We start from the raw sequence: 12,349 nt of genomic DNA on the forward strand, positions 1-12,349 counted from the left end.
AATGATTTGATTTGTTATTGCTGAAAAGAACAAATTTTATTTATATTTCCAGGTTTTGTTATGCACCATGTTCATATTTGAATTTGTACAATTTTGACAGGATATATTTTTATGGAGAGCAAAATCTTTTGGGATATTTAAAATTTAAGTTTATTTTTTATATAAAATTACATAAGAGTAAAGAAATTTAAGTTTGTTCTTTTAACGTTTACTTTATTTCTAACTTGTATAATTTAGACAGGATATATTTTTATGGAGAGCAAAATATTATAAGTTATTTAAGGTTTGAGTTGATTTATTCCGGAATAATATTCTGTCGACTAAATAAAAATTCCTTCTATTTAAAATTTAAATAGAACTTGAACAGAAACGATAGTTCATAATACCCACGCAGACTTGCACGTAAGAGTGGGAGTCATCCGTTTTAACAAGCAGCGTATTGCGATGATACGAAATAGCCTGCCCATTTAATTATTTGTATATGTGTGTGTGTGTATGTGTGTATATGTATATATGTAGATATATATGTATATATATGTTTATATGTGTGTGTGTGTGTATATGTATATATGTATGTATATATATGTTTATATATGTGTGTATGTATATATATATATATATATGTATGTATATATGTGTGTCTGTATATATATATGTGTATATGTGTGTCTGTGTATATACAGTATACTGTATATATATATATATATATATATATATAAATATGACAGCAACACTCATCGCTTACAACAATGACAACACAATTACATTGACAATCATGTTACGTTATTTTCAAAATGTTTACTTTTCTTTTTCATTACTTCTTTAACACACTACTTCTCAGATGCAAAGCGCGGGTATTTTGCTATATATATATATATATATATGCCAGCAACACTCATGACAATGACAAAACAATTACATTGTCAATCGTGTCACGTTATTATTAAAATGTTTCCTTTTCTTTTTCATTACTTCTTTAACACACTACTTCTCCGCTGCGAAGCGCGGGTATTTTGCTAGTCTATATATATAATTCACTAAGGCAAGACAACCATGGAAAGCACGCTGGAAGGGGTGCAGATTCACTAAGCCGTCGACAAGTGAGACACCTAAGGCACACGCAGGAAGGAGCCACGCCCACCAACTCCAAGACCATTGGATACGATGACAACTCGCAGGGCCACGCCCACCAACTTGGACGCGACGACACAGAAAAAAATGGCATCATTTATATTCGTCTGTCTTAGATGCCACATGCACCTCCGAGCTACGTTGACTGTTCATAGAGGCATGTTTCTCGCGGAGGTGAATCACCACATGCAGCGTGTGAAACGGTTTGCGAGGGGTATCCCATGGGATCCTTAAAACAATCCTTTACAACTGAGGTTAAAGCACAATGAAGTAAGCAGTCTTTAAAAAACGACTGTTCGGTTATGACGCACGACCGCGTGCACCATAGCAAACTGTTTTACACGCTACACACAGCTATTCACATCCGTGTCAAACGTCTTCTTAGATGCTCCTGCAGAAGCATGGAAGACGTTTTCCTGCCCACCAACACTCCTTTTTCACCGGCCGGCGTCTACCCTCGCTCTCTAGGCATTCATACTGCCTGCCCATTTGCCCGGACGCAAAAACTCACCGACCACCCAGTTAGTCCCTTTCATCTGTGGTAAGAGTCCATATGCACATCTGAGCCACGCGGCATTTGTTATGCCGCTGGTTCACTATTGTGTTGTATTTTGCTGTCTCTTTGTACACACCCCCCTCCTACCGTGGTCGGGTGTCTTGGTGGATTATATATAGAAAAGCAGCCAAAACCTCACAGAGCAATGAAAGGTCTACGTGAGTCACAAATGCATCTGGACTGTGTAAAGACGACAGTGACTCCAGTGACGAGTTGGAGGTGGGCACATGAGCGGGCACTGCATACTGAACGAGAACTCAGCAGACTAGCAAGACAGAGGGAGCTGAGTGGACGTTGTCCTCCTCTCCTGCCGTTCACACACTCCGTGCCTGAGCGCAGTGCACTCGCATCCCTCCGTCTGGCAGGGTCTGCCAGTTTTCAGTCACGGACGATTGTGTGTTGGTTCGTTCCGTGCATTGTTACAATGTTGCTTTTCTTGATGATTTATTACATTACCGATTTTTCAAATGTTAATTTTCTCCCGGTGCTTAAAAATCATTAAAAAATCGGCCTGATTATGCAGCGTATGGTACACCGCGGGTTGGCTAGTAAATTATATTCGCTTGTTTTTCATGTTATCCTTTTGTTAAACAGTCTGTACTAAAATTGATTAAAGCATCAAAATTAAAAGCTTTTAAAAACAACTAAATGTTTCAATTAAGGTCAAAATTGAGATCCGTTTTTTTTTTTTTACACCACTCTATACTTTTATTTAAATTGAATGAGCATGAATTGTGGAACTGCAACAGAAAATTTAGAACACATGGAGGGTGCAGAGCAAATGCGCTCTCTCCGCTATAAATGTAATGTTCTTTCTAAATATGCTCCTTACCTATGTGTGTGTAAAGAATGCTGATGAGATATGAAACATAACCAGTTGTCAATGTGCATGATGCCAACAGAATAGTGAATTAGCTACTCTTTTGGGTTCATATATTTGTCAGTGCCTCACCAGCTTCAGTACTGGCAGCAGAAATCGTCAACGTACAGCCTTGCTGGCACCAGTGGCTGAGGACCTTGTCTGTGTACCTGCATTACAGGCGTTCGTCAAGCTAATGTTTTCACTGTGTTGTTATTTGTGAAATGGATGTCGCTGCAACATGAACAAATCTCTCAAAATGCATGCTGGTTTAAAGCTTATCAGCAATATGCTTGTACAGACTGGTTTGATCTTGATGACTATACTCATTAGGCCACTGAATCTATTTGATCATTGATAGTTAAGCTGTGTTCAACGGCATTATGATCTGCGAGTGTATTTTGTTAAATGAAACATAACTTGTATTGAAATATGTGTAGGCCAGCATTTGTGGTCTTGCAACAGAAAAAAAAAACTAGAATTGTACTAATATTATGTAAAAAAAAAAGCCAGAACTAAACAAAATAAAAACTAAAATTTAAACACAGATCTAAATAAAAATGAAAAATAATTTTATAAAATAAAATAAAAGCTAAAACTACAATTATCATCTGAACTGAAATATCACTGGTAGTGGCCTTATCAGAGTGTCCCTAATAAGTGCTAATGGTAGGACAAAACAACTTTGAAGTCAAAAAGCTAAACTAGCCTTCACATTGAAGTTCAGAATCTGAATACTTTAAAACAATGCATACAGGTTTTTTTTAAAGAAATGTGCAGCCATCACATCCAATGAAAAATTAAAATGTGACATAAGGTACACACACTAGACTGCAGAAAGCCAGCATGAGAAGAGGCGCTCCAGGTCCTCTCAAGTCTAAATACACGTAAGAATAAATGGAGACACTGATACAAAATTACTAAAAGAGTGTCACACACAAGCGCATGGGGGGCAGTCAATGGGCTTGGCTGTTCGTGGTATGCCAAATAAGGGGTTAGCGGGATGCACTAATGCCTTTTCTCCTTCCCCCTCCAAAGCTTCTGAACAGAAGCCTGCCTAACTGCACCTCCACTACCAGAACCTACCCTACCACTAACCTCACTTCCGGTTTCAACCTGTTGGACACACTTCTTCCTCCTCAGCAGCTATAAAAGCAGCCACTTTTCCCTCACCCCTCAGTCCTGTCTTGGACACAGTCTGAAGTGACTACTCGGCTACTTTTGACTTATTGCCTTATTTTTTCCCTTAGGATTTTGAATATGCTTTTTTGTATCTTTTTGTCTTTCTACAAGAGCCAAAAAGGTAGCCCTTTCATATACAACAATCTAATAATTAATAATTTTTCCAGAAAAAGAAATTTCATTTAAAAATCATTTATACTATAAATACAATGACAATGGAATGGTAAGGAAAATTAGAAACAAAAAATTATTAGCAAAAATTAACTATACAGTATTATGTCATCAGAGGTGGGTAGAGTTGACAAAAATTGTACTCAAGTAAGAGTAGTGTTAATATTATTAATATTAATATTATTAAAATAATATTAGTAAAAAGTAGTCATTCAAAAATTACTCAAGTAAAAGTAAAAAAGTATTTGGTGAAAAGACTACTCAAGTACTGAGCAACTGTTTGATCATAACAAATTATTTATTTTTTAGAAATGTAATAAGACAGACAAAAATATAAAATATTGTGCAAATGCTGCTATTTCTAAATAGCAAAATAAAAAATGAGTAAAAATAAATAACATCTTTACCAAATAAAGATGCCCAAATAACACAAAATTCCAAATCTCAGTTTTTCACAACCAAGCTTTTGAAGCCAATACCTACAGTAGGTAACATGTATGTTTGAACAGTACTTACAGTGACAAGATATACTGTACACTGACAGTATAATACTGCATATGCACTTGCCCTCCAAATAGCACAGCTGATAGAAAATAACATTAGAACAAGACAGCTTGTGCGCGTACAAGAAGTCTCACTTTACCATGACTGTCTGTGCATGTTTGGTTAAAACGTGCTTGTTCTTCACTCAGTGAAGTGATGTTTAAGCTTCAGCAGGAGTTGGCTCTCAAGGTTCCTGCAGTTAAGCTGTGACCGTTTAGCAGTGAACAGGAGCCCCACAAGACAAAAAAGTCTCTCACAGGCTGCAGACGCAGGAAGTTTGTGTGTGGTCATGTGACTGCACGGCTACGTCTGATTAGTGAAACGGAGTCATGTGATTATTGTTGCAACGCCTGTTTGCTGAAACGGAGTCATGTGATTATTGTTGCTACGCCTGTTTGGTGAAACGGAGTCATGTGATTATTGTTGCTACGTCTGATTGGTGAAACAGTCATTCAATTGATCCACTGGCGACTTCTCTCCAACTAAAATATAGCGTATATAAATGTGTAAATGAAAAAAAGTAACGAGTCGAGTGTTGCCCAATGTAGCGGAGTAAAAATTAGCATTTCTTCTTCGCAAATGTACTCAAGTAAAAGTAAAAAGTATGGTGCAGTAAAACGACTCGTAGAAGTACAATTTTTTTAAAAAGTTACTCAAGTAAATGTAACGCGCTACTACTCACCTCTGTATGTCTTAGACAGTAAGTTACAGTACATGCATCCTCCCAGTTAACCTGCTTAATCCAACCTGAATGGGACGCCAGCCAATCTCATGGCACATTCATTCCTGGCCAATTTAAATTTGCTAATATATCTAACAGAACATTTTCACAAAGTGGAAAGAATTCTTGCCGAACCAGAGAAAACACACAGCGACATAGCAAGAACGTGTAGAAACAACATGACGAGAGTGTGAGCCTGAACTGGTGCCTTGTGGCAGCAGCACTAATGCTCCATGGTGTTGCCTAAATTTTACATCTGAGTAAATCAATGACATTTGCTGTAAATTCTAAAGAATATATCGGAAGTTGACTGTTGCAATAAGCTGTATAATACTCAAGCTGCAACTTAAAAGGGTTAACAATTACCACATGAAGGTTTTTAAAAAAGGTACCATTGAAAAATTATTTAAAATCTATACTTCCTTTGATTTTTTTTGTCCGACACCTTTATCCAAGGCAACTTTTGAAATAAAATCGGTCACATTCCTTTAGTTTTTCCTTTGGAGTGCAGTAAGGTGAAGTGACCTGATTGTGGTCACACATTGTCATTAGCAGGATTTGGACTCACAGACCTAAAATAAGAGCTTGAATAAAGTCCAGTACTTATGAGGAATAAACATGGTGGTTAGGTTTTTTTTTTTTGTTTTTAATTAAAATGAACTTTTTTCAACAAAATATATAATTCCTATAAAAATAAGTGTTGTCTGAACAGGTACCCTAATCCAGAAATTAAAAAAATTAATTTCAGAAAATGAATAAATTAAACTGGATTATTATTAGATGATAAAGAGTTATCTACAAGTATATGTAAAAAACCCTTAGTGATCTGAGATCAGCAATGACTGGTCACTACAAAATGAAATACACCCATGCGAATGTGTGGGTGAATGTGTGGGCCCTTCTGCAAACTTATGCCATGTCAAGGGCTCTTTCCCTGCATTGTGCCCTGTGCTGTCAGGATAGGCTCCAGGTACTTATAACCCTGAGACTGAGTTAGCTGCATTATTGTATGTCATCCACCATAACTGTGTATTGTATTTTATTGACCCCCTTCTTTTTGACACCCACTGCACGCCCAACCTACCTGGAAAGGGGTCTCTTTTTGAACTGCCTTTCTCAAGGTTTCATCCATTTCTTTTCCTACAAGGGTTTTTTTGAGAGTTTTTCTTTGTCTTCTTAGAGAGTCAAGGCTGGGGGGCTGTCAAGAGGCAGGGCCTGTTAAAGCCCATTGTGGCACTTGTTGTGTGATTTTGGGCTATACAAAAATAAATTGTATTGAATTGTATTGTATTGTATTGCATTGTATAATTTCTGACCACTACCATTTCACAGCTTCTCTTGTTTTTTGCTCCACTGCTTTATTTCATGGCGTTCTAAGTCCATCCATCATGTGTTTTCTAATTTCGTTATTCAGTTAAGGAGGAATCCACTTCCCATCCCAGCAGCACTGGACACCAGTCCACCGCCTGGCACACAAACACCCTCACTTATTCCTAGCTAATTTAGAGTCACCTTCTCAGTTTTGGGATGAGGCTGGAAAACTTATATAAAGTGCAAATTTCATACAGGCAGTGACAGTACCTGAACCCGGAACCGTGTAGCAATGCGGCTGTAGTGTTAACCACTCCATCCGGCGCCGCATCCGAGTGGCAGCCTTTCCAGCAGCTCCGTATATGACTTTATCTTTTTACCTTTTTATCTCTATTTTTCTCTATTTCTTTGTATCAGTATACTGCTGCTGGATTATGTGAATTTCCCCTTGGGATTAATAAAGTATCTATCATGCACCCCATAAAAAATACTTTTTAAAAAATCAGGGTTTTTTGAATGGAAGTGCTTGTTCATGTAAGTAATAAGACTCTCAAACAGTGGAAGGAGGTTTTAAAATAAGAGGAGATGCACAGTAAGAGAGATGGTGCTCAAATAAGGCCGAAGACACCTGGTATAAGGATTTGTCAGTTTTCAGTGAGTGTTTAGGCAGAGTGCCCATAATAATTCCAAAACAAATGACAAATTGTGTACTTGTGGTTTCCTTGGCTGCCTGCAGCTCAGAAACATTAATGATGCCATCTCTGAGAACATCTTCCCTTCAAGTGGTCTCCTTTGCCGACATAAACACCTGCCACACAGCAGCAGAACAGACTCCACAGCCACCCCTAGCACAGAATCTGTGTGGTGTACCCATAACAAAATGGTCTAAAAGTAAGGGCAAATATGTAAGTGTACAATTACTAAAGTTAATACCAAAGAACTGTTGAGTGAATTTAAATGTTGGAGTCAAAAACTATATTTTTACTGGGATGAGTGGCTTGTGTGAGGGATTTACATAAACATTTCAAACCATCACTTGAATCAGAAGAGGCAGAGCAGTGCACCTTTGCTTTTACCATGATCAACACTTCCAGTCAGCCTTGCCAGAGGTAGATGAAGGTGTTAAACTTTTTAGAAATTAGTTATTAAAAGAAAAAGCTTTCCTAAAATGAGTCAAGGCCAAGCATAAGCGTTTCTTGCTAAAGCCCTCTGTGTATAAAATGTAACACATGAAATGCGGACAAAAAGGTACCTTAGGGATGATCCTAATTGGCAAAGGGATTCCTTCTTTGATGTCCTTGGTCCTCTCATTGAAATCTTTGCAGAACTGACCTATGGAAATTCCTCTCTGAAAAGTAAGTGAAAAATAAGTTATTTTATTTTAGGTGTTCCTTAAAATGGAGAAAAAACTGTAAGAGACACACTAATAACTAAACTGTATTTAACAATTTCCATGACAGACAGATGATGGCTGATGGTTTAACTGTAGTACTGATTCCAAAACATCAACTGATTTTTATAAATGGAATTAGAAGCTCTGCCCTCCGGCTCTCAATTTGCCCTCGGATTTGAATTCAATTTTATGATGATAACACACACTTCAGGATATGCCTGAATAATAATGTTTTTCTGCATCAGCCTTTTCTTTTTTTTGTTAAAACATGTGCTGTATAAAGCAGAAAATTTTGCAATGGCCTACAGCTGAAATGAAAATTCAGTGGTTGAACACAGCACTGTGTAAGTGCTGATACAAAGATAAAAGTAGTGCGAGTGTTAGTTTCTGTGTCTGGGAAAAAATGCAACTGCTCTGTATGATGTACACATATTGAAAATTCATCACATTGTATTTGGTGCAACAGTTACCTTTGCCCCTTTAAAGTGCCTAGATCTCATTCCCTGTTGGAATTTATTATGTGCAGCTCTTACATTTAGTATGGGGGCTCCAGTTTCTTTCTGAAGCCTAAAGACCACCAGCAAATCTCAAACGTGCAATCTAGTAAGTGAGGCCTATAATTGAGTAGCCTCCCATTTGTGACTTGTTCTGACCTTTCACTCAAACACATAAAACACAGTCCTGTAATAAATAAGCAGGTTCAGAAACCAAGCGAATCACTTATGTATGGGGATGCTTTAACTGTTTTACCTGACAGATTTGAAGTATACGACTGAGGCCCGAAAAACTTGCCAAGTTGGACAGGAGTGAAGTGTATTCTGAGAAAGCTGAAAGGCAAGGTGGGACCTCAGAATGTTTTGTATAGCCAGTCTGCTTGCAGCTTAGTGCAGCACGAGAATCGGCCTTGAGCTGGTGCGTTAACTTTCCTGTGTTTCGAAAAACTATAAAAAGCGATATCTGCTTTGCCAGATGCGTATGCGCTTAATTAGGGTGACAAGAGGGGGCGACGAGACTGGCTACTTTTCATTAGAACTTTTTAAAAAGAGAGTTCAGTTAACAGTTCAGCTGGTGCATTGTGGCAAGAATGAAGTGTTTTGTTGCCTATTTGACACTTTGAGAGGAGCCACAGACATTTAAATCGAGTTTGCGATCTGCTTAACCGCTGGAAACTTTCCATGGAGCTCTGTCTCTGGCATGAAACCTTTCTTTTCACTTTTTGATTAAGCATATCTAACCTTGAACTGAGGAACTAGACCATAAGGGAACTGTTATCTCGGACTGAATGAACACACCCAGGTTGTAAAATGCTATAATAGTCAATGTATGTGTGTGTATATAAATGTACAGTATGTTCCAGCATCACTTCCGAACAGCTGGAGAGATTTACATGAAACTTGGTACACGTTTCTCATTGGTCAACTAAAAATATTGCAGGGTGAAATCAACCCTAACCCACCCCCTGCGGGGTAGGGTTGGGGGCGATCCTACAGTCTTGTATGCATGTTATCATCCAGATGACACTCGGGACGACCACCAGAGGGTGAACTGGAGGTGACTGCCAGCATTCTTTATGTCTCAGCAGCACCGCGCCCCTGTTGCTTTTGAAATTAAATAGAGTTGGCCGGTTCTGATAATATACATACAAGACCGCAAGACGGTCACATTAGTGAATCTTCATTGTTTCTTAATTTTTTTATATTTTTAAAGTTGTGTTTTTTTTTTAATTATATTTTTCTCAAACAATTAAAAAAAAATATATACTATTTTCAGCTATGTTAGCTAGTTGCTTATATTTGCTGCTATTGGTTATTATATAAATAAATATAATTTTAAAAGGTTAAGCTTAATGCCTGATTATTAGCTACTAGAGTAATTGACTGCTGATTGATTATTCCTTGTCTGGCTGCAGTCCCTTAACGGCACCAAACACGCTTTATGAAATCCTGTATTGTAAGTAAAAACAGTGGAAATATAAGACAGTCCCAGTCAGTGACCAGAGCGCCATTATGCGGGGTACAATACGGACAGAGAGACAAATAAAAGGAAGCAGACAACAGCTACATATTTGGTTTAGGTTCCTTCCTATCTCCCATTAATAAAAGAACCTCAGAGGTTACATCAGTATATTTTATGTTAAAGACATACCATAGGTGATCTGATAAAATGCTAAAACAATTTGTATTTATAATATGTATCTATTTAAATTCAATAAGGTGAATGTTATTGTCATTAATGCCAGAATACAATTAGAAATTTATATCATAGCAAACACAATAAGATAGATTAGTTATTAATAATAATAAGACATTTTATATATAGTATTAACATACAGTGTTTGGGGGCTTTGTAACTAAACAGAATATTCCTCAGCCATCGCCATCAGCAATCACTCCAGTGCAAGTGCATGAAAAGCAAGCACATCAATTCATTCAAAGGTTTCTACAGCAGTAACATTTATTTATCTCACTATCGGCCTTCCTCTTACAGCACAGCCAATCAAGCCTTTATGCAGCTTATTTGTTGCTATTGTTATCTTGTGTAAATAATTATTCTGATTTGCAAATCACTGTGAGATCACCAATTTGGTTGCAAAATGTACATTTCCATAAAAAAAAAACGGAAGAAATGGTTTCACATCATTTTTGTATAAACAGATTATTTTAAAGATTACATTTTCCATTAGGAGGAGGAAAATTGTTTTAATGCAAATGTTGGTATGTGGGCTTTACAATGAATGATGTTAAGAAGGTTTAATACAGAAGTGTTAATGATTGCTAACAATGACAATTTAGTGTGTTTTTTAAAACATACTGTATATAACAACTGCATACATAATTAATCACTAATTATGCAGTCTTTGAATGGTAAACACTTTACGTAATTAGTACAAGCCTAGTACAACACAGTTTTATGTTATAAAAATGTATTCATGTATAGTTAAACATGGGCAGCTTATGTGATTTTTCTGTGAAGAGCACAGTGAGCCAGTGGTGGGATTTCAACGAGCCAACCAGCAGGACTTGGCTTCATGTTATCATATATTGCATGTCACCTTCACATAGGAGTTGCCATCAAACAGAAGCCAGCATCACATTACACAATGTCAGACTTGATGACTTTCCAGCATAGTTTCACATTTCTAAAATATTACATACACGTGGCAATAATGTGCTGCCTGGTTGTTGTGCCATTGCTGTACAAATGCTTTACAGGTCCAGCGTGTTCAGCTGCAAGCTCAGACCCTTTCTTTTTTTTTTCCATTCTGTCATGTTATGTAAAACACTATACAATAAACACTTGTTTGTATAAATGAGTGTTTGCTTAGAATTCCAAGAGCTAAACTTAAAAAAAGTGGTAAGACGGCCTTCTGCTGTTATGCACCTAAAATCTGCCAATAGGCCACTTTAAAAAACTGCTAAAAACACATTACTTTAACATGGCTTTCTCATAACTTCATTTTAATTTAATCCTGATCCTCTGCATATTCAATTAATTATTATTACTATTCATGGTGGCTCCAAAATCTGTACTAACCCCTACTCTCTCTTCTGTTCTTTTTCCGGTTTTCTGTGGTGGTGACCTGCGCCACCACCACCTAATCAAAGCACCGTGATGTCCCTACATTGATGGATTAAAGGCCAGAAGTCCACGTGACCATAATCATCAAGCCCTTCCATGAGAACCCTTAATACAATGAGAACTGATCATTTATGTTAGCTAGAATGCCCAGAGGGGGCTGGGTGGTCTTATGGCCTGGAACCCCTGCAGATTTTATTTTTTTTCCAGCCGTCTGGAGTTTTTTTTTGTTTTTTCTGTCCTCCCTGGCCATTGGACCTTACTTTTATTCTGTGTTAATTAGTGTTCTATGATTTTAATTCTTACTTTGTCTTTTTTCTCTTTCTTCATCATGTAAAGCATTTTGAGCTACATTATTTGTATGAAAATGTGCTATATAAATAAATGTTGTTGTTGTTGTTGTTATACTGTTCATGAGGTCAAAACATCCACTCTCCTTTTCCCTTGAGGCTGCATCATATCATATGCATTGAGCTTCTGGCTAAATGCTCATTGGCTCTCCACTCTAATTGCTTTATACTGTATATATTGTACTTCAAGCTGAGCGTTCATTGGTTCTCAACTCTCACACACACACGTCCTGCCACTACAACTTCTGACAAAGTTTAATTCTGTCAGAGCGAGCTGCAGACTGTTTGGACTAAGTTGTTGAGTATTGCAGTCTGCACCGTGGCCACATTAGATTAGCTAAGATTATTTTAACTGAAAATGCTGGAAACATTGTGTAAGGTGACATGACCTTTAAACCTGAAAACTGAGGACGAGAGGGTGCAGTTGACAGAGCAGCCAGTCAGTGCAGGACAAATGTTTGCTTTTATCTAATCCACTAAAATATCTGGACCATATTTTGTCACATTTCTGTGCAACTTTGCACTTTCCATTTGAATATGTGTAAAGCACACATGC

General features: G+C 37.4%; 1 protein-coding gene across 1 annotated transcript in view; it reads right to left on the minus strand.

Moving 5' to 3' along the window:
• mrpl11 (mitochondrial ribosomal protein L11) overlaps positions 1-12,349 on the minus strand; it is a 404,609-nt gene that overhangs the window by 35,032 nt on the left and 357,228 nt on the right. The window contains exon 3 of the mRNA XM_039769143.1: positions 7,727-7,822. Within this exon, the coding sequence (XP_039625077.1) occupies positions 7,727-7,822 (96 nt within the window). The remainder of the gene's footprint in view (positions 1-7,726; positions 7,823-12,349) is intronic.

Source organism: Polypterus senegalus, chromosome 11 (assembly GCF_016835505.1).
Source record: "Polypterus senegalus isolate Bchr_013 chromosome 11, ASM1683550v1, whole genome shotgun sequence".
Taxonomy (NCBI): domain Eukaryota; kingdom Metazoa; phylum Chordata; class Cladistia; order Polypteriformes; family Polypteridae; genus Polypterus; species Polypterus senegalus.